The sequence below is a fragment of the Strix uralensis genome, chromosome 5 (genome assembly GCF_047716275.1).
Source record: "Strix uralensis isolate ZFMK-TIS-50842 chromosome 5, bStrUra1, whole genome shotgun sequence".
In the NCBI taxonomy this organism is placed as follows: Eukaryota; Metazoa; Chordata; class Aves; order Strigiformes; family Strigidae; genus Strix; species Strix uralensis.
The window spans coordinates 38,230,871-38,253,376 of record NC_133976.1 but is presented as its reverse complement, the minus strand read 5'-3'; the positions used below and the strand labels follow the sequence as shown (position 1 = coordinate 38,253,376).

General features: G+C 38.6%; 1 protein-coding gene across 4 annotated transcripts in view; it reads right to left on the bottom strand.

Annotated features, from left to right (window-relative positions):
• The window catches only part of SRGAP1 (SLIT-ROBO Rho GTPase activating protein 1), a 156,344-nt gene that overhangs the window by 28,136 nt on the left and 105,702 nt on the right, over positions 1–22,506 (bottom strand). For 3 of the 4 annotated variants that reach the window (XM_074870502.1, XM_074870503.1, XM_074870504.1), the window contains 9 exons: positions 17,186–17,407; positions 16,282–16,383; positions 14,383–14,580; positions 14,179–14,263; positions 9,785–9,812; positions 6,616–6,649; positions 3,428–3,488; positions 3,188–3,265; positions 1,558–1,692 (listed from right to left, as the gene is read on the bottom strand). In XM_074870502.1, the coding sequence (XP_074726603.1) occupies positions 1,558–1,692; positions 3,188–3,265; positions 3,428–3,488; positions 6,616–6,649; positions 9,785–9,812; positions 14,179–14,263; positions 14,383–14,580; positions 16,282–16,383; positions 17,186–17,407 (943 nt within the window). Of the gene's footprint in view, positions 1–1,557; positions 1,693–3,187; positions 3,266–3,427; positions 3,489–6,615; positions 6,650–7,158; positions 7,262–9,784; positions 9,813–14,178; positions 14,264–14,382; positions 14,581–16,281; positions 16,384–17,185; positions 17,408–22,506 lie in introns of all 4 variants that reach the window. The other variant, XM_074870505.1, reaches the window with a different exon arrangement.

Below are 22,506 nucleotides of genomic sequence, written 5' to 3'. Positions count from 1 at the left end.
GTGATTAATCATTTGAATAGCTTATGCAAGAATGTGGTAGATTTTCTGTCAACTGAAGCCATTAAATCAATAAATTTTTCCAGCAGACATGCTTTAATTAATCCAGAAGTTATGGAAATCAGCGCAGGATTATTAAGTAAAGTTCCATCATCCCTGTCATGCAGAAAATCACTCAGTCAAAATGATCCTTTTTTAGATTTCAATTTCTATGACTCGCAGACATTTTCTGGGTTGTGGCACTGCAGTTAGCTAAAGCTAAACTCAGGCAGAACCAAGATTATGCTTCCTAAAGAGACAGTGTCCCCCTCAGCATCAGGAATCAGACTGTTAAACTGTGGTTTTGAGGTCCTTCAGGACTCCTCAGTACCACTGAGTCTGTAAATAGCAATTGCTGCACAAAACCCCACAAAAAATAAAACATAAAATATTGCACATAGACCTGGTCACAGTGATCCATGCATTTGTAACCTCCAGGCTGAATTACTGCAATCCTCCCTATGTGGGAAGGAAACCACACATGTTGGGTTCCCCCAGCAGCGAACAGAAAGGGGCGGCCATCTGATGGCTGGCCCAGGACACTGTGCACACATCAGTCTGCGGTTCTGCCTGTTAGGCTGAGACCCCTTTGCCAAAATAACAGAGTTTGGAGAGAGCCTGCCCTAATTAATATCCCAAAGGACTGGCCCTCATTACCTGTGAAACTGTCTCTTTCTCCATTCAGCTGAAGCAAGCAAGTTATAAAGGAAGGATTGAAAGGAGGAAATTCTTCCACAAAGCTAGCACCTCTGACCACTCCAAAGGACCCACAGGGAACAGTAAGCCTACTGATAGTTGGCTTGGCCTCACCCCTCCTCAACATCTGCAGGGATCTGTGAACTGGAAGAGGTTTTGTGCATGCCAGAGCAATTCACTCATCCACTGAGAACTTTCTAAATTACTACAACCTCTCTATGTCCAGTTGCGAACAGCAGCAGTGTACAGACCCATGCAATGCTCCTCCAAGGCATCCCATTACAACCTGTGTGTTGAAAGGCAGACAGGGCTCTTCCACAGACAACATTCAGCTGCTCCCCTCCATTCCTGCACTGAAGGGTTTTCCCAACAGTTGGATCGGGGGTTTTAAGCTGAGCACAATAAAGGTCCAGAACCACACAATGTCAAGCAGTTAGTTACTTATTCACCAGTGCTGACTCCAAGCTGCAGGGCATGAAAACCTTTGCAGAAAGTAATGTACCCTGTTTGCACGGTCATGACTTCATCCCCTTCCGTCTGCTCCAATGCACAGAGGAAAATAATAATGCATTTAAATTTAACTCTCTCTTGTACACCAAAAGATATTCTTCCTGCCCTATTAAACAAAGAGCTGTACTGTACATTAATCCCACTGGAAAAAGGGAACAACCACAGCTGTGAGTATGACTAATAACTGACCCAGACTGGTACAGATGGCAAACAAATTGTCTCAGAAAAATCTGTGAAGGTAGCTCTTTTTTCAGGCTGCTACTGTATATATGAAAGTAAAATTCTATTGAGAAAGAAACAGAGATTTCTACTTACTGATACAAGAAATAAGATCATTAAATCTTTCCTTAGGAAAGACAGGATTTTCCAGCCCTCGGAAATAGAGCTTCAGTACTCCAGCAACTGAGTTAATGTCATGGTTACTTTGGTCATCTGCCAAAGGATTTTCACCTTAAAAAGTAAATAAAGTGAATGAAACACACATGCAGGAGCATTTTTGCATGCAACATTTTTATAAGTGAGTGACATTTTTGGGGTTTTTTGTTTTTAGTATGTGGGAGGTGGCAATGCAAGCATTCAAGTAAGATAATAAACACTGATTTAGAAATCCCAGGCTGTGATTAAACTAAAACCGGCAGCCTAAATACAGCTTCCTTTAAATTACACAACCTAGTGATCTCTTAGGTCCTGAACTTCCAACTAGGTATTTATGGACATGTTGTGATTTACAGTTAGTAAAATAAAAAAGCCAAATTTTCTTAATTGAATAGAGTTTCTCAGACTATTCCTTGGGAGCTTACATAAGGCAAATTGAGTTAGTTGAATTGGAAATCTGTCTTCATTCTGAAAACTTAAAACATTTAGGAATATGTGCAACCATTTTGTGAAAACACTGTATAGGAACTGAAACCCTAACTAAAACCTCAGCCATGAGTGAACCACATGCAATTTTAAAGACTAAATCTTTATTTTGAAACACTTTAAAATGTATGTATCCTCCAGAATAACACTACCTAGGATAAGCCGTTAACAATAAGGCAGCTGGAGAATAGGAGGATGTGGCTTCACTTAGCAAGTAAAACCAGTTGCTTCATGTATCTTGTCAAAGATGAGATCGGTTTTAACAAGGTATGTAACTAATCCTGGGGAGAAAAATCCTGTGCATATTTTTTCATGCTTTCAGTCACAAGACTTATTGCTCCAAGAGTTTTCTCATTAGCAGATGATCTGAAAAAGGTTTTTCTGGAAATTTAAAAAAAAACAGCTTTAAGACCCAAGAAAAGAGAATGTAATATGTAAAAAAAATTGTAACTAGTATTGTTTTAACAAAGTTAGTGGATTGCTGGATCCTGGTTCCCCTAGCAGAGCAATCCTAGGCTGGGTATTGCACACCACTCATGTTTAAAAAGCTGTTTTCACTTCCTGGTATCTCTCCCATGATTCCTCCTCTGAGGCTGAAGTTTCTTTCGGGAATGAAAACAATGGTTGAAAATGGAACAATCCTTTCACAGCCCGTATTCTCATTGATCGTGCCACTTTGGCAGAGGGACCAGAAAGTTGAGCACTTGTATTCTGGAAGATCAAGTAACAGGGTTCTCAAATTGCGTTAAGTAGTCTCTTGAATCTAATTAAAACCCATAATCTTTCCTTTCTGAGGATCTTTAAAATAAAATCTAGACAAATTATTATTTGCAGTTTATCATTAACAAAAGACTGAAGTTTACAGTTGATTCAGGAGTCATATGCCTTGTCTAAGCAAAACGAAAAACAATCTCAAGCTCATAGGACATAACAGGGGAAAAACATACTACTTCATCTTAAGCATACGACTGTGCAGTACACAAAGTGCATGCAAACTGCTTAAACACCCAAGAAAGTAATTACAATTTAAAAGATTTTAAAATGTCAGATATTAAGGTGCTCCAATAAATGAAAATGCAATTACCTCTCTCAAATGAATTTTTAATATCATTGACTTCCACCTGGGAACCAGACACTCTAAAAATTCCCTGATGCTGAAGACCTGCAGCAAAGATGGGAGACAGTGGTGAGAAATGAATCTAGTTTTTAAAATACTTTTAAACTCTATTTTAAAAACAAAGCTGTGGTGGTAAATGCATTATGCAGAAGATACACAAAAAAGTCAGCACAATAATGAAATGACATAGTATGTTTCAGAGTTTACCGTATAAATTGATAAATCTGATACAGCTTTCCACTATGAGAGGAATGACTTGTCCTGAATCCTGGAAAAACAAGAGCAGAAAGAGTGAACTGCAGATTGGAAAGAGGAAACCTCCCTACTCTGGACTGAATGTGAAAATGCATTTTCTTGGTCAATCCAGATGGACATACAGTGCTGGCAAAAAAACATGTAAGAAAAGAATATTTCTAACAGAGTTCTCTTCCCATTTAGGGAGGAAGGGAAAGGAACAGGTGAAGAGAAAGGATTATGGTTCTTCATTAAAATAACTGAATCAGGAAATTCAGAGACTTCATTCTCTACCTCTGCCACTGTATCTGGCTAACACTGTATGTGACATCTAAGCTCATGCATATTTTAGGGTTTTGAAGCAAAATGAGTTAAAGCAGTGAATTTTCCTTTCAAAAAGTTTGCTATTAAGAACAATAATTCATGATGAAGATGCTCCCTCTGCATCCATTTAACTTACCTTTCTTTTCCTGATGGAGAAAATCCTACATGGACCTAATTACATAGGACCTAACTCCCTGAGGTGGGTTTTTTTTTTTGTGAAAAATGTTGATCACAAAGAGTTGACAAGGCCTTACTGGACCTGCTGGATTATCAGAAATGTTCTTGAAGAAGAGGCACCAAATGACATTGCATGAGGTACCAGGTGTCTCCCTCCTGACATGAGAGCACTCCTACGTGCTCTGCTGATTTTGCGTGTCCTGACATAGAGCAGTTGATGACCTGGCACATTGTTTCAGGCTGCTCTAACTAGTTGGTAATACACTGGGTGGTGAACTGCAGCCACTTTGAGCTGAGCATGTGGTTCAGCTGCCTCTTCTGTAGGCACAAACGTATTGGGAAAGGGAGGTCACAGCCTACACCTCCTCGCCTGCAACTAGCAGAGCTCAGGGGAGTGTGGTCTCAGTCACGATACAGCAGCAGGTCTATAGCCACATCTTCAGTAAAGTAGAGGTGTTTTAATAAATGGGAATAAATGCTTGTGATGGGAGGGAGAGAAGATGATTATACACTAATTTTCAGTGAGTTATTTGTTTCTTTCTTTTAAACTGCTGATTTTCCAAAAGAACTGTCACAGTCCTTCATCTGTGTGTTTTGGCACTTTAAAAAAATGGATGTTTTATCCCAAGCACATTAAGGACTACAAGTCATCAAATATCTATTAAAGACACAAATCATATGATTAAAAATTGTTTGGAAAAGTTGGTGCTTACACTGGAAAAATTACTGTTTCATAAATAATAGGTACCTTTGAAATTCTTGTCTTGGAAGCTGTAATTTTTCTTTCCATATGAATTTCAAATATGTAAGCACTCAGAGAACTGATTAATTCATTTGAAAGTTTAATATAAAACCATGTGTACTATAAAACCATGAATTCAAAAGCACCCTGTAACTCAGAATACATGTTTCCTGTTACAAACTAGTCTTTCATTCTCATACTAAATTACACTAATGGGAAGTTTATGAATTAAGCCCAAGTAGAAGAAAAGCCAACTACTAAAAAAAGTTTGAAAAATAACACACAGTGAAGCAATGAAACAATGCACTTACTGAGATAACCTAACCCCTGATCTTTTGTGTACTCCATGATGTTTTAGTGGGGCTTAAAAAGACTGTACCGCTAATTATGCTACTTAAATTGTGGCTTGTCTGTCTTTTAATTTAAAGCCTAGCAAAGACTGGCTAGGCAAGAACCAGTAATGTCTGGATGAGCTTTTTCTGTTTGAGTTGTGTCATGATTCAGTAACAGCGGAATAAAAAAACCCCCATGGAACAGGTCAGCTGCTAAACCCAGGAATACTGTCATCTTCACCAACACTGAGCAGCCTGGCTCTCCAAAAAAGCAGAGTATTAGAAAACATGCACAACATGCACCCGTATCTCCTGTTAGTATACTGGTTCATGCAAAGAATCTAAAGCCTCAGAAAAGATAGTGTTTGCAGTAAGAAATTAAAAAAAAAAATTACTTTCATACCTGGTTTTGGAGAATCTGTTCAGAACCACACACCACTTTGTAGTTAAGTAATTCCCTGAAATAATCTAAACTAATGCCTTTGGATTTTGGATCTCATGACAGGAAAATAATTTGCAGTAACAATCTGCATTGACGAAATGTCAAGAACAGTGACCCTACCATTGCTGTGAATTTAATCTGATGTGTGTACTCAGTGAATGTATGTTTGGGACTAATTACCATTTCTTATGATGCAAAAATGTAAAAAGCAGTTTGGTGCAATACTGTATTTCACTAGCTGTAAGCCTTTTGTGCCTGTCAAAATGACTCATTCCTATCAGGAATGACATGGTCTTTGGGCATGGATGTTTTCCTAGGTTAGCTGCCACACTGGCAAATCTGTCACAAGGCTACCAGCTTTCTTTCCCCCTTTTTTTTTGAGAGACTAACTATGTAGGACTCTTCACTTGCAAAAGTAAGCCCTGTCACCCACCCTGTCATGTAGCATAACCCTCTTCTCTGTGAGGGAAAATAATGGGTTACCATTTCTCCTGATTTGCTCTGTGCTTCTCTAATCCAGGGGCTTTTTGTTGTGGGAGTTTCTGCTTCTTTGCTCACTTTCATCCTTGAGAAAGAAACTGTTCATGATATTCATCTCTTGCATCATGTGATGATTTCCTGAAAGTCTTTGCACCTCACAGCCTGCATAATAATATTAGTTGTACTGAGGGTGGCTGAATGCTTGATTCAAAGACAGGTAAACTGGTATGGTGCCACGGAGCACAGAATTTGTTCTGCAAAATATTTGTCACTAGGTATGTTGCACAGGAAGGAAAACAAAATCCCTGTAACATTCAAACCCAGTTCACAGAGCTTGCAGTTAGGAATATAATTCACTGCATTTATAAATATTTTGATACATATTTTCTGAAGACTTCTTTCCCTTAGATCTGTCAGCTAGTATCCAGAGGCACTAATTGACTGTGATGGGCAGGTGCTTGTTAATCAATAAGGAAAAATCCATCATTTAAGACTACAACCACTGCAGAATTGTGCTCTGGTTCAGTTTTGCCTGCTGTACTCATACACTCATTTCTTAATGCAAACTTCTCCCTCCAGGTCTTTGAAAGAACTAATTTTGAGCCAGGTGTGAATGCAACCCGAGAGTGAGGTGGAGATGGTTCTCTTGTCACCAGAACGATACCTGATGTCTTGTGTGAGAGTTCCTTCGGCCTCGGCTAGAAGCATTATTAGAAATAAAAGTATGAAAAAGAAGAAGATAGTAAATACAGCAAAGATACAAGATCCAGAATAGCGGTGATCACAATTTCACACAATATAATAAATTCCTAAAGTCATAGGAAATCAAAAGCTGGATATCAAACCCAGGGTAATACTGCTTCTCCACAGATTTGAATACTGAATGTAATGAAAATGGCAAGCAGGAAATAGTGCTAAGTCGTGGGATGCACCACTACATCCTATCCTCTATATGATGCTCAGTTTCCTAATAAAACCAGGCTGCCAATACTGTCCCTACTTGATTAACAAAATCGTAGGGAGGCTAACATGAGAAATTAATGCCCCTCTTTCTCTCTGACTTCAGGAAGTATTATATTGATCAACTGGGAAAGAAAAGAGCCCCAGGACAGACTTAAACATAATGATCTGCCTCAGCTCATGTGAGGTAGTGACCATTATAGTAAGAAGTGTTGAGATCAGCCACTGGGGTGGCTGGTGCCAGTACCTTGATGAATGACTCCAAATCACCATTAAACAACTTAGCACTATACTGTGATCGGGGTCTGGGCTTCCTGTGTTTCTGGGGCTTAGGGGGAAGATTTGGAGGCCTAAGGGAAGGGAATATGATTACTGAGCAAGGTAGAATTAAGTCACACAATAAAATGAAACGTCTGTATAAACTCATGGCAAAACAACAGAACATTATAAAGGGAGAAATAAACACAGTACTTATCAAATATTCCATCAAATTTAAGTGTAACAGTGATTAAAGAGTGGAGAACTCTCCTATTAAGAACACATTACTTATGGATAAATATTGATGTTCTTATGGATAAATATTGACACCTTTATAGTTTTACATATACATTTATTCCAAACACAGCACAATCAGAATGGCCTTTTTTGTTGTGGTCATGCATGAAATGTGCAGCAACCACTGGAATTCATCCTGCCAGCTGCAGCAGAACACAGGTCACTGGAAGCACCTCTTATCAAGCAGAAAAGTTGTTTTGTGCTGGAGAAGCTTCAAATGCAAATTAAAGCTGCTCAGCATACTCCTAAGGTGCTTCAAAACCAAGTTGACTGCATTTTCAACTAGAGCCCGGAAGGTTAAATAGCTTTAGCCTTCCACATCCAACCACCAACATCTTCACACAAGAAAAGAAACACCTTGCAAATTAGCTAAAGGAATTAAAATAATATCATCAACTTGAAACAAATAAACAAAAGCAGCATAATGAAAAAAAAAAAGGAAGAACACAGAGAACTTTGGTCTGCACAATGTCTACCTAGTGTGTTACATGTAATGACTACAACTGAAAGGGATTACAGGAAATAAATACTGTTTTCTAGGTTACAATATATTCTGTGAATGTCAGGGCAAGCTACATGCCAACAGCTTTCCTAGTTCCCCTGCACCAGTAGTCCAATGTTTCTATAGGTTTTTCAGGAATTAGCAAAAAATCAAATGTTTTGGAAACAGTGAGAAACAATAATGCATAGAACACTAAGTGATGGGACTTTGGTCTGTTTGGGTACTACCTGCTATTTTAAACTCATCTTTAAAGATATCTTCTTCGCTTCTACATTTAACTTTGACCTTGAAGAACATTTTTGTTTGCATTTCTTAGAGCCTGGAAACTTAACTGAACCCTGAGGCAATAGGCAGGTCTCAGCTGGAACAGGGGAACTGGTGCTGAGGAATGGACAGTCAAGCCCCACTCTCTCAGAGTTTCTTTAAGTGACCGGCTGTGAGAAGAAAGGTAAGTTGGCTTCAATCTGCTCCCCCACTTTACTAAGGTACAATCATTGCCTAAATCCATCATCTTCTTTCAGCTGCTTACACAGGAGGGAATTTAGGATGATGTGAGCCTGATGAGTCACCTGCTTTGGAGTCAAGAAAGAATGTTTTTCTCATTAGACATAATCTTGCTGACTTCCATGCATTCCTGGTAGTATTGGGGGGCAGAGTTAAGGCACAGATCTCAGAATTAATGTCAGCAACTGGGAAGAATGCTCCGATTTATTACTGCTTTTCAACTGGGGTTGTGTAAGGAAAGAAGGTGAGTAAGTCCATTTACAGAGGTAAAATGGACCGTGGAGTGGTCAGTGAAAGGTTGGTTTGAAGTCTGTAGAGATGTTCCCAGGAATATAGGTGCCAGGCAGAAGAAATGATACAAAACCAAGTGATCCAGCAAAGGCAAAGCCGAAGCCAGATCCAAATTGCTGATCTGGGAGGGCAAGACTCTTTTTTTTCTTTTGTAAAATTCAAAGATGAGGGGTGGTGGTGAGGCCATTCCTGTCCAGGAAGCAAAATGGAGAAAGAGAAGACATTGAGCAGGTATGTATTGCATGGAAAGGGAAGGGAAGAGTGAGACCAGGAAAGCTGGGCTGGATGTTCCTGCCGTCACCAGGATGGGAAGGGTGGCACCCATAGCAGTGATACACACAAGTGGCAGCTGCAAATCCAAACAGTTGTCATTGCCCCCCACAGTTCGATACCCTGGGGGCTGCAGAGCTCCTCTGTGTTTATGTCTGGAGGCAGCATTGCAGGTGTGGCATTACACAACTGAAAAAGTATGTACTCCACAAAGCAGGGAGACCTAACACTGCATTCCTTCTCTTCTGTGAACATATAGACCCATTTAAGTATCAAACACATGGATGCTGGGGGAGGCAGATATTCCTGTCCAGAGCTAGGTTATCAAAGATGCAGCCTGTCACATAAATTCATCTCTGTATCAGGTTCTTCTGAACTGTGTATTCTGACCAAGTGAATCACAAACCATGAGAGGCAAGGTATCTTTAGCAACTGAAAAAAAATTATTCTCAGCACCAAAAAGCCCCCTGTTACTTCCAAATCTGATGTGTGATTCACAAATATTTTTAAGGGTCTTCCAGCTTGTCCTAGACACTGGCCTAAGCAGCTCACAAGAATGAGGAAGATGAACAGCCTGGTCCTTTACCCATCAGCATGCAGAAACAGAAACGCTGAATGTTAAACCACACAGGGCCTGTACACAATTTATGTAACAACGTTATATAACCTTAAAAACTTGTTCTAAAATTTATACTTTCTAAGATTTTATTACATTTGTAAGTCTAAATCAAACCAAATCAAAATATCTTACCTTGTTGTCATGTATTCAGCCCTGTGACCTAGAAAATTTCAATAAACAGGAAACAATCATTTGTAGGTTTTAGGTAGATTTTTTTTTTGTATCTAAATTACACTTCGCAAATTACTTTTAACCTTTACTTTCATGTTACCAGCAAAAGATATACAATTATACAACAAACAGGGCAGTGCAGTTATCTACCATCTCCATGGTTACATTTAAAATACAAACACAACTCCTTATGGAACGACTTTTAAGAAGCCTGTCTGTAGATTAAAGAGTCACTTGATACTGTAAATAATTTGAAGTAAAACTCCAAACAATGTATCTTGTTTGTGCTCATGTGTTTTAGTGGCTAAATCGATATGGAAATAGAGCTGCATCAAGATTAGATTACATCTCCCCTTGTGCCTAAACCCTCTTCAGTGCTGACAACACAGAGCTCTAGACACCAATGGCTTGCTATTGAAAGAATCCTTCCTCTCTTTTGTCTGTGTATTGCAAGAAAAAAATACAATGCTACCACTGGGAAACACCACAGAGAACTGCCGAGAATTGTAAAGAAGCAAATACCGTATTGCAGAAAGGTTTCTGGGTAACCTCTGCAGGAGAACAGACCAGTAAGTCAGGTATGTGCACCATGTCAACTCATGATAATGAAAAGCAAAATAATGAAACAATACGAAGGTCACAGTATGATAAATTCCAACCAGCTCAGTTTTCCAAAAGGGAGATTGTGCCCTATTAATTTATTAGCATTCTTTGAATGTGTCAGTAAAATGCTGGATAAAGGAGAATCAGTTGAATTAATTTACTTAAACGTTCAAAGGCCCCTGATAAGTTTCTTCACAAGAGGCGACTAAAGCAACAAAACAGCCATGGATTGAGTGGCAAAATATTCTCATTGATCAAAAACTAGTGAAGAAAAGGGAAACTGAGCAGAATTAAACGGTCTTTTTTCATCATGACAAAAGTGTAACAGTCATTTACTCAAGCCTCCCCATTAGGACCATTTAACGTAATAGATAATGCATTTATTAATGTCTTGGGGAGATCACAGCATATAAGGAGGCGGAATATTGTGCAGATGACTGAAATACTTTTGTATCAAGTCCTAACAAAACTGTGAAGCCCTTCAGCGGAGTTTAACCATGTTAAGGAACAGGACACACAATGGCAAATGAAATCCAGTATTAAGAGGTTTAAGTAAGATATTAGGGAAGAAAGAATTAAATACCTATGCAGGTAACAGAACTACAGATAATTATACTGACTCTGAAAATCACTGAGCATCACTTGGGCTAGGTCTAAGAACACCACTCAATTTGAAAGTGACACCAAAAAAGCTTGTCAGACTGCAGAAAGAATGAAAACCAGTGATATGCAAAACATAATATTACGTGCCAATGACCAGGTGCACCTGAAACACTGCACAGTACTGAAAATCCTAATCTGAAAATATACTTTGCAATACCAGAAGAGTGGGGATCCTCAGAAGATGGTACAAAGAATAAGCTCTGGGAAAAATCTCTGGCATTAATAAGGCATGTAAAGATTGTTGGCATCTATGTTAGAGAGGTGAAAAAGAGGGATGAAAGAAGAGTATGTAAAATAACCTGTGACAGAAAAAGGGTAAACCAGGAACTTCTCCCTACTCATGTAACCAACTTCATTGAGACCAAGAATCTCAATAATAAATCCTACTAAAACAAAAGATGTTATAAATCCTGAGTCTGGGCAATTTTAAACACATCTCTGATATTTAACAGATTAGGGAAAAACTATCTGGGACACAGGGGCAATTTCTTTTACAACTACTTATTCTCTTTCTTGCATTTCCTTTTGCTTTGTTCATTTGTTCATTCAATAGATGAGCCTTGGGTCAGAATTAATATGCATGTCAGTGAGCTTCCTATGTTTAGTATCAATGTCATTTGAGTATTTCTCATTTATTTTTCCAAATTTGTAGATGCAGACTCAGCACAGAGCACTTCATCTATGTGCAGATCGTGGATATGTATCTGCTGTGTCCATAAACAGCAACAGACTGTAGCAGGCAGGTGATGAACTGGGACAGAAGCCAAAAGCTGTCAATGTTGTGGACACCAGACTGGAATCTGGATTTATTCAGCCTACATCCTTACACTGTACAGGTTTGAATAAAAGCAAGAGAGGGTGCCAAAGGAAAACTTGCAGTTGAGACAATCCTCTCCCTCTTCCCCCATTCTCCTCTGCATTACTTAATACAGCACCCTGTATTATTTGTCTGCTGTGTTGCTGAAATTAATGCTGCCAGAAAAGGCAGCTTGAGTGGAGCAGGGGAGAAGTTCACTTCCTACAAATTCTTTTCTATACTAGCTACAGCACGAATGTTCTTGATTCCATTGTAATTCTACCCTTTCAACAATCTCCATCCAAGAAATGTACAGAATCCAGGTCCTCCTCCCCAGGCATGTACACTGTAAAGAAGCACATGCCTCAAAAGAAGAGGGTACTTGGAACTTTTTAACCTTCAAGAATGATTCCTTTTTCTCCCAAGTATCAGCTTTGAATGGGATGTATACATTTGGGGTACTATTTGTATGTACTATGCTATGATGATGCAAAAACTATGTGCAAAAACACTGTGGGCAACACAGATTAACTATTTGGGGTTACAGCTGGTGGGTTGAAGGGAACTCTTCAAACAAAATGGTCCAAGCATGTCTGAGCATGGCAGAAGGGCCCAGAGCCTGATGGCAATTTATCACTTAGGTCACCCTGCTGAGAAGTTTCTATTTGGATTTCCTTTCATACAGTTCTTTCCTTGTTTCTTTCCAACATGCATTAGTAAAAGATTCTGTTGCCTTTTATATTTCTCCCTTCAGTAGATGATCATGCATTTTACTGAGCTTCCAAATAACAAACATTCACTTTATTTTTTCAAATACATTTTCTGTGAACTTTTGGAGGAAAATTTTCCTCTTTTTTGACTAACATCAGCTGCACATTGTTCTGTGTGAATAAACTGTTCAATGCAAGCATTCAAGAAAAAATCCTATTAAATGAAAACTTCCATGAGAAAGAACATAATGTAGTTAGTTGTCTAAAACCAGCTACCATCTTATACAGTCCAGCCTTGCAAGAAAACACTGTTTATTTCCTACTGCAACCTCAGTCACTCCCTGGACAGGGGCTTTGTTTGGGTCATAGCTACTGAACTGTTAATAGCTCTTTAGGCACCTCCACAACTGGATTTGTGGATCTGAGCAATCATATTAAAAGCAAGAAGAGATCTGATTAGCAACAGATATTTGGCAGTAAAAAGAAAATAAACTGACACATCCTTTAGAGACACTCTTTAGAGAACAAGTTTCCTTTCTTGAGTCTGAACTCTGAATCACAGACTTTAACCTTCAGGAGAGGATTTGTACTCTTTGCAGTGTAATTCACTTCCTCTCAAGTCTGTAACACTCCATGTGGCTAGTCATCAAGGCTTGCAGTGTGATTTTCCTTTTCCCATTGGTCCATGAAGAAGTGCCTGTTGGGAGGGCTGGTAAGAGGTGGGCTGGAGCTGTGTATAGTGCCTGATTCATTACTGCCCTAATTCAGCTTCACTTCATTTGATCATGGACATCTGTTGTCTTGGTTTATATTTTAAGATGTATTTTTAAAAATTGTGGAGACTGTTCAGGACAACAGATAATTCTCTGCTATCATAATTTGTAATGCAATAATTTTATATGCAATAATGACAATCAGCAGGTATAGAGCTATTCATTAAGTTTTCATTCATTCCAGTTCACAATATGCAAATACTTTGTAGAAACTCAACATTAAATTTAGTCTGTAAGAATCTTGCTACTGACATCAGTGGGGTCAGGATTTCACCTTTTACCTTTCATGAATGCTCCACTGAGCTGTTAGGCTGCAAGAAGGACATTCATGTCCATGTGTCAGAAATGTTGCACTAGCTAGTCCATTGTAAGAGATGTGTCCTGGATAATTTTGTATGCTTAAAAAATATCACTCTCTCCCAACTCTTAAAAAACCCTCAAGTCAACAGAAATTGTTAGGAAGTAGAAACAGTACATTTGTCACAGCTCTTAAATCACCCTCCACTGACTGTGTCAGCTCTCCTTTCAGACACGAGATTTTTCATTCAACAGTTCCATTTCCAAATATAGTCACTTGTCTAAATGTCTGCACAGTGGAAATAAATATCTGTTGAAGAAATAAAATCAATTTATAGTGCATACTCTTGCCACTGCACCAAAACTATGGCTGGTAAAAATCAAATCTATGCTTACATAGACATAGACAGCTAAGCTTTAAGTTTTGTAATTTTTTCCTGCATACCTTTGTCATTTTAGTGGGTTCATTGTATAGTCTGAAAATCACTTTTCAGTTTATTGTGTGATATTTACCTTCTCCGAGTGTCCTCTGCAGCAAGTCATGTTTTGCTTGAAGTTTTGTGATGAGGTTACTACCTTCCAGATATTCTCTGAATTTCTGTAGAGATGCAGATCAATCTATTACTATGTATGGCACATAAATTCCAGGAACTTCTGCATGATTTTTACTTCAGGTGTTTGGTCTGTATCACATGAATGAGGAAGCAACCAACATACCATGAAATAGAATTGCTCTGTTTCCTGCTGGTTAGCTCTTCTTTTTGCAATGCTAGGCTTACTCAGGTATGTCTCAGAGACTGTTGACTTCACAGACTCTGTTGAGCGACTGTGCTGGAAACACTCTGACACATCATAGTCTTCAATGGTGACCATATCTTGTATTGTCTGCAGGGTAGCCTCGGTTGTTTTCTTAACCTGGTGTTTAAAAGCATGATTTGCCAAATGCAAGATAAATATATATCAGAACAGTTTAGAAGGGAAACTCATTACTCAAAATAATTCTCTGTCACACTCCCCCAAACAAACTGGTGTGTGAATGTGAAAAATTAGATGCACTGTAACAGATACCTATGTAACAGAAAATGACATGATTAGGTTTCCTATCTAGTTCTCTGCTTTACCATGGTCCAATTCACAAACATGGATGTACTCATTTGTTGCTGTATAGCATTCTCAAGCATTTGTTTTCTGAAATTAGAATTGAAATGTGACATGATTTGATTATGGTCCCTAATCTGGGATGCAATCAGATGATACACTGCTCTGAAGGGTCAACTCTCATAAGTGTGGTCAACGTGTTAGATTGAATATGTACATCCACAGATCTGGCTGCCAGAACAACATATTCTTCCAAGATAAAAATCTGTTACACTGTTCTCCAGAGTGCTATGGTAAGGACCACAGTGATGTTTAGACTGCAGAAGTAGAATACACAGATGGAGGAGGGGGCTGGAGAAAGAATGATTTACACCAGCCCACAGTACTTCCTATGAGCGATGGAGCACCATTGCTCATAGTGAAAACCAGGGCATGGAGGCCGTGGAACAGGGGATGCAGTGTTTCCACAACACAGCAAAGTAATGGGCAAGATTCACAGGGATATGACTTACCTCCCAGTTCTGCTTCAGAAGAATCTCTAGTAGAGTCAGCTTAACCAAATCATACACACTTCTATAGACATCTCCAGCGTAGGCAAATATCCCTTCCATGCTAGACAACATGATTTCTCCCCCTATGACCTATGTGCTTCACTTTACTGAAAGAAATAATCTTTCTTCTTCCTTTTTTGTCTTTGTTACCTTGAGATACTTTCTGAATTCAAATGTTTTTTTTTAAAGACTACTGTACATGTTTCAGGGACATTAACACTTTGTTCTAGGCATTCAGCACATAATATAGAATGAAAAAAGCTGGAATCCTGAAAACTTATCAGTAAAGTACACCAAGAAATTAAATTATCCCTATGTTTTAATTTAGGAACAGATTCTCATTTAAACCGAGGGCCTTTAACACTGCCTTAAATGATATAAAAGTGCAATTTATACCCACTGGGAGGCCTCTCTCTGTTGCCAGAGTGGGGGAAAAAGAACAGCATAGCTTTTCTGTATTTTACAAAAAAACACATTTTATTTTACCAGGTGAACTATTCCCATTGCAGGCACTCAGTACTTGTGTTTATAAATAGCTGTAGCTGAGAGCATAAGAGATTTTGACTCACATACCACGAAAGACCGTCCAAAATCCTTTGTACTACAGAGATAGCAATTTGGGGACTGAACAGAGGGTGGTCGCACAATACAATAACTGTGCTCAGTGGCTTTCTGCCACAAAACTTTAAAAATATGTGCTCTAACAAGTTTACACTGAAGCGTCTGCAAAACACAGAACTCGGTAATGTGAATGCCCGGACAGGTAAAAGATGAAGTTTCCAAACCTCTATAAAGCAGACAAGGATCTATCTTAGGGTATTTGCCAGTATTTGATTTTTATAATTAAAACAGCTCATACAGATTTAAGACATTTCAGGGTCATTTACGCGCTTCTGACAAGACAGAAAACACTGCACCTTGCTGAAAATGGTGTTCAATGCATAGACCTTGTAGACACAGATCTTACCTCCTCATTTTCAATTTTGAGTGTGGCCAATCGGGACTGTAGTTGCTGATACCTAAGCATAAGCTCTGCTTGCACAGGTTGCTGGGCAGTGACCTGACAAACCTAACAAAGAATCAAAAAGAGCTGTAAGATGCCAGGAATTAAAAAAACAGTTAACAGTCTTTGATTGCTCTCCTTAAAACTAGGTGAACTCCTGCCAAAGCTATTAAAAGTTTAATAAAGCAGACAATAAAATTAGTCCATCTAAATCTAAAGTATTTATGTGTTACAAGGTGTGGAACTGTGTACCGCATCTTATGACTACAGAGCACAGCCTTGCTGTATGGCTGCTTTGTGTTGCTGCTCTATCACACAGAAATGCAAACCCTGGAGTTAACTTCAGATAAAAGATGTACACAGGTGATTCTACATTCTGCTTTGCTACTGGCCTTTGGTGTATCAGAACAGGGCACAGCTGGGGCATCCTGTATGCTTGAAATATCCAGATGATAAAATGGGGGAGGAAGAAGGGGAAAAGGCTGCATTTCAGCATGCATAATTTGGAGCAGCTCTGCAGCTGCTCTCAAATAGCACCCACAAGCTCTGTTATGGGTGAGGCAAGCAGTGAAGATATAAAGCCAGTTCTTATACCGGTGCTGGGCTGAGCACAGGCTGGCCAGCAAATTCGCAACAGTGTCATTGTGGGTAATACAGAGTACAGTAACACAAAATGTTTTTTTTCTTGAGAACTCTGAAGAAACTCAGAACAGTGCTGCCAGTTTTGCAAAATGTTACTGCTGATCCACTTGCTTTGGGGTAGCAATTAACAGTTTTTACCAATCTCTTTGTAAAAGGGGATAAATTCTTTGTCTTGGTATATAGGAACAGAAACAGTCACTGTGGGGATACTTGTCAGTATACTGACCTCATCACCCATATGAGACTGGAACTCAAATTTCATTGGTGGACAAAAAGCAGTGGGGTACATCTCCATGAATCTCTGCTTGTCACTTCGTGGCTCCAAGCTGTCAACTGCATTTTCAATGATGTCTAAGCCCTCATGCCTGGAAGTTTCAAGGTTATACTCTGCAGAAAGGTACGTTCTTAGGGCTCTGTTCAGACTAGCGTGGTATCCAAGATCGCAACACTAAAAACACAATAAAAGGAAAAGAAAACAAATTAAAAAGGAGGAACACCATTCCAAAATCAGAAGCCACAAATTATCTGTCCTGAATTCTTCTGTTTTTGAAGTATTTAACAAATTATCTTCTAAATTAAAATACAATACTGGGGTCAAGACAATATGCATTTAGTATACTCATTCTGTTGCAAAGATTAAAGGACAATTTTAGAAAAGAGATCAAGTGTACGTGTACGGCAATATCTTTGCATTTGTTTATCAGATACAGATATGCAGTCACTGTATTTACACAGAAAAAGGCTGGAACTCCACACACAAGTGGGCTTTTTAGTATTATTGTCATAGGTAAGCCTCAGATCATCTATTTAAACCCACCCTGACATAAGTCTCCCATCTAAGTCAATGCCAGCACCAACTGAAAATGAAGCAATTCCTGCTCACCATGTCTGTGCCCTAACAAAAAAACGCACAACTGCCTCTAGCATTAGTGACCCATCTAAGACACTTTTTGATGCAACAAGAATGGTTTAACAACCTTTCCCCTGATAATGAAAATGTATTTACTGTAAACACCTTATTTCCCATGCTCAGACAGAGCCAGCAATGCACATCATGTTACTAAATGCAGAAAGTCATAATTTATGTCTTTTTTTTCTAGGGGTGAGAATAACACTGGAATGTAATTGAAACCTAATTGGTAGAACATAAAGTTGCATTTGTTCTTGAATTTTAAACATCCTCGGTTTGCATTATTCATGATTGGTTAATATTTTAGAGGAACAGCTGAATATATTTTTAAAATGTCACAGCAGTAATGTATCAAGTGATCATTTCCTTAATTTTTTCCCACATTACACAATAAACAATATCCTCAGCTTCTGCTCAGTGAGCTTCCAGGTAATGGCAGATGTATCACAAACCTCTCTGTCACCCCAATAGCGACACATCAGTCTGCTAACAGTTGCATACAAAGCAGTGTTCTTTATGCAAACAGGAGAGATTTGTCCCAGTCAGAGGCCGATGCCTGGCTAGGGCAGTCAGGGAGCACGCTGCTTTAGGGAATCCCTCAGGCCACCCCCCCCCCAATCCTGGGTGCCCACCAGCAGTTTAAAATCATCCTTCCCTGCAGGACTTGCAAGTTAGGCGATGCAGCTGGGTGAAGAAGCAATTTGAAGGTTTACTGTAGACTATGTTTATATGCGTACCTCCCTCACAGCTATTACAAACCCTTAGGACTCACAGGATCATGTTCCCTTCCCTTTCCTCTTACTTGTTTGAAAAAGGAGAGAAAAAGAGAGGGAGACAGACAGACAGACAGACGCACACACTGCATGGGAAAGAGTTTTCAGTCTGTTTACCATACCTAAACCTGTGTGTAGAAGAGAAAGTCCTCACACCTTGCCTTAGGGATACTAATGACTAGTGATCGAACTGCTCTCTGAAATCTGACAACGGAGGGCTGTTTTACTCACAACAAAACTTTCAGAAAGACTAAGCTTTCAGTCCTAGTGAGTATGCCAGGTACTTACTGCAGATGGGACAGTGACTCTCCAAAAACCAGTTGCTGAACCATTTAAAGAAAAAGGAAAAAAGATGTCATGTTCAATCAAACACACCTAGCTTAACCTCTCTCTTTTGCATTTATAGAATGGAAATTTGTGTTACACTTACTAAAACAGCCACTCAACTTTTATACTAAAGCACATCCATATTTCAAAGATCTCCAGCCTAAAAAATACTGTTTCTAAAAGGAAAAGTCTCTTGGTGTTTTTCTCTTGTTCTGTGTCAAATCAGATCTCATATTTAATTCACTGTCTTGGATGAAAAAGACAGACTGAAAGTGCTGATAAGAAAGTGGATCGGGACAGCTGTTTTATTTATGTGCATTAGTTTCAGAGAGACCTCATGGAAGATTAAACAGAGAGGAAATGAGAAATAGAGGGCAATGCCAGGTTTAGCATGGCCAGCTATCCATGTGTTATAAAACTACAGGCATCTAGAGCTTGAATTTCAGCTCTAGAGGATTAATCTGAGTACTAATAGAAAGCTTATTGATTTTCAATTAGAGTTGTGGCGGTTTCTGATGCATCTTTTTTGCAAGTTGGAACATCCTTTATGCTGTGACAGTACTAAGGACTTAATTGTTTAACCCTTAATCTACTTAGAAACTATCCCCGTGGTCATCTTTTGCAGGTGATGGCAGCTTAACAGGGTAACAAGTACAGCTTCTCAGCCAAGAAGGATTCTTCAAGTGAAGCAGAATATCCTGCCAGACTAAGGCATTTACTTTCAATGCCAATGCCAGCAGAGCAAACAGGAACTAAATCCAGAACCTGAACTAATGTCTTATCACCAATGGCTCTTTGAGTGGAATTTAAAATGCCTGAATTTGGAATTTTGCTTCAATGATTTAAGTAAAAATAGAATTTGTATAAGTAAAGTTATTTTTTTAAAAGCAAAATAAACACTTATTAGACATCACAACTCTTACTTCTGCCAGACTATATAGTTCACTTTCTCCAAAATTTGGAGACAAAGATAATTTTAACTGGGGAATGGCTCTGTTACAATATCAACTCATGGCTACTCAGAAAGAAGAGTACTTTTTTAATCTGCTAGTACTAGTGATGGTTCAGAGAGTTGTATATAATGGAGATGGCACTTCTGGTATTTGTTCATTACTAAGACTAAAACTTCAAGGTACTGTCACTAAACTGCTGTCCCCACCACATCCTGTCTGACAAGGCTTGGAAAAAAAATCACCAACCTTTCTGGTGTTGCAAAAAGGTACATATGTACGCACATGCACACACACACACATGCACGTACACACGATTTTCAGGAAAAATCTGTAGAGTTGTAGAAAGATGTGTAAAGTTCAAGCAAGCAACTACACTGTTAGCCAAAATATACATGAATCTTTGAGGTTCACTAATCAGCACACCAAGGCTACAGCCTGGATGCTATCAATCTATGGGCTGGAGAGATGAGATGTCAGTTGGTGCAGTAAGACACGAAGATGAGAAATGAGAGAATGAAGTAATAGACTATGAGTTTTATTGCATTTCTGGATTCATAAAGACTTGGCTGGGCAAAGTGGAGGGAGACGAGTGATGCATTTGGGATATGTGTGAAAAATTAATTTTGTAATTTGCATTTCATTCTTATTTGGAATTAAATCTGAAGCAGTCTCAAGAGCATTTACTGTCTTTATTGTACCCCAGAGTATGTTTAGGCTTGAACAAAACAAACTGCAGTGCTTAGCACAGAGCTTCAACCAAACAACCAAGCTGCTCTTCATTTCATTTCAGGAATAATAATAATAAAATTCTAATGCCAGTGGAGAAATTCATAAAAAAAGCCTTAACCTCTGAATAAGTCACTTTCTAATCATCCTGCTACACAGACATCAACATTCAAATCAAAGGGATCTGTCTGTACGTATCATATTTATGAGAACTTATGTAACAAAGCTTGTGAGCTGCACATACTCTACCCTAGTTTTAAACTTGGTTCTATGAATGATTAAGAACCTTTACAGAATATATTAAGTTCATAATAGCTAAATGTTCCCTAACTTCTTAACCATCCAAAGCATGCAGACTGCAATTAGAGATTCAGAAACACTACTCTAAGAAAGACCAACACATGAATATTTTATTTATTCCAGCAGCAGAACTACAGTCAAATTGTTTTGATCACTATTTCCTAGCATTTATCTTCAGATCATATGACTGCATGATAAGTCTGAAAAAAGGTCCCTACCTTCCTCTTATATCCAGATAAATCTAATAAACTCAATTACACGGAAATCTTTAAGTGTATGAGTAGTAGTATGTGCCATATGGACAGATGTTGGTACTAACAGTCAGATTAGCAGGGGTGTGTATGTTGTTGCTCCTCTGAAACCCACAGTCTTAAAAAAAAGTTTCTGCATACTAGGTAAAGCTTATTTAATTTAGCTAAAAAGTAATCTTCACTACTTTTTACATGATACAAATAAAGAAAAAAAACTAATCCTGTCCTCCACTTGAACTAGATCCTACTATATAGTCAGCAGAGAAGAATTATTCAAAAGAAAATTCAAATTCCTCTAGTACAATACACAGAGGACAGAAATACACTATGCAGATCAAATCCTGTTTATCTCCCTACTTCTTTGCAAATGTTGGTCCCAACCCTCAGCTCACTAAATGCATTAAAACATCCAGCTAAGACTGCAGCAATATTTTTATCTTGCTTTTATCTCAAGGGCTTAAGATGAACAGCACATCATCATTTTAAGTCAGAAGCCCTGATCTTTGTTAATGAAATGAAGGAGTTGAATAGTTCAGACTGAGTTCAGCTGAGGAACTGCAATTTAGGATTTTCCATATGAGTCTCAAAAATGGAAAATGCAGTGGAATCCAAATGAAAAAAGGATTTTTTTTTTTTGTAAAATTTTTGTAAAAAAAAAAATAGTTCCACAACCCTCCCCAACCTTGTTATTAAAAATTTATTGAACAGTTAGTTCACTGCATTCCTTCATATATTTATCCCACTTTTAATCAGACATATTTTTCAGTAATGTAGGAAAACTTTCAGTTTCATTTATGGGCAACACCAACAGCTCTGGGACACCTAAATCCCTTCCATGCTAACTGGAATTCAGACACAGAGGAGAGGTAATCCCCTTCTGTACAGGTAAAGAGAGAGTTCAGGGAAGCACAGAAAGTCATGCAGGCAGATGGGGACAAAATAGACAGGGCAAAGAATAAAACTGCCACCACTGCTCTGAAAACTCTGAATTGTACCATGACATTAATAGATTTACAGAATAAGATAGTCTGGACTGTTGCAACATATGGCCAGTGGGAAGCATGTCTCACATTCCAATGATATAACCCCCAAATCTTGCCAAGACTCTTGCATTTACAAAAAGCATTTCCTTTGTCAAGTAGCAAACACTCTGTCTAGATACCAATGCTTTCACAGCATATTCTGATTAAATACAAATGTCTGAAAGACACTTCATTTAAACAAGCTCACAAACTGGCTCTGAAACAAATTCTGGTTGCACATGTTTACAGCCTACTCTACAAAACAGTGATGCAAAGGGCAGCTAG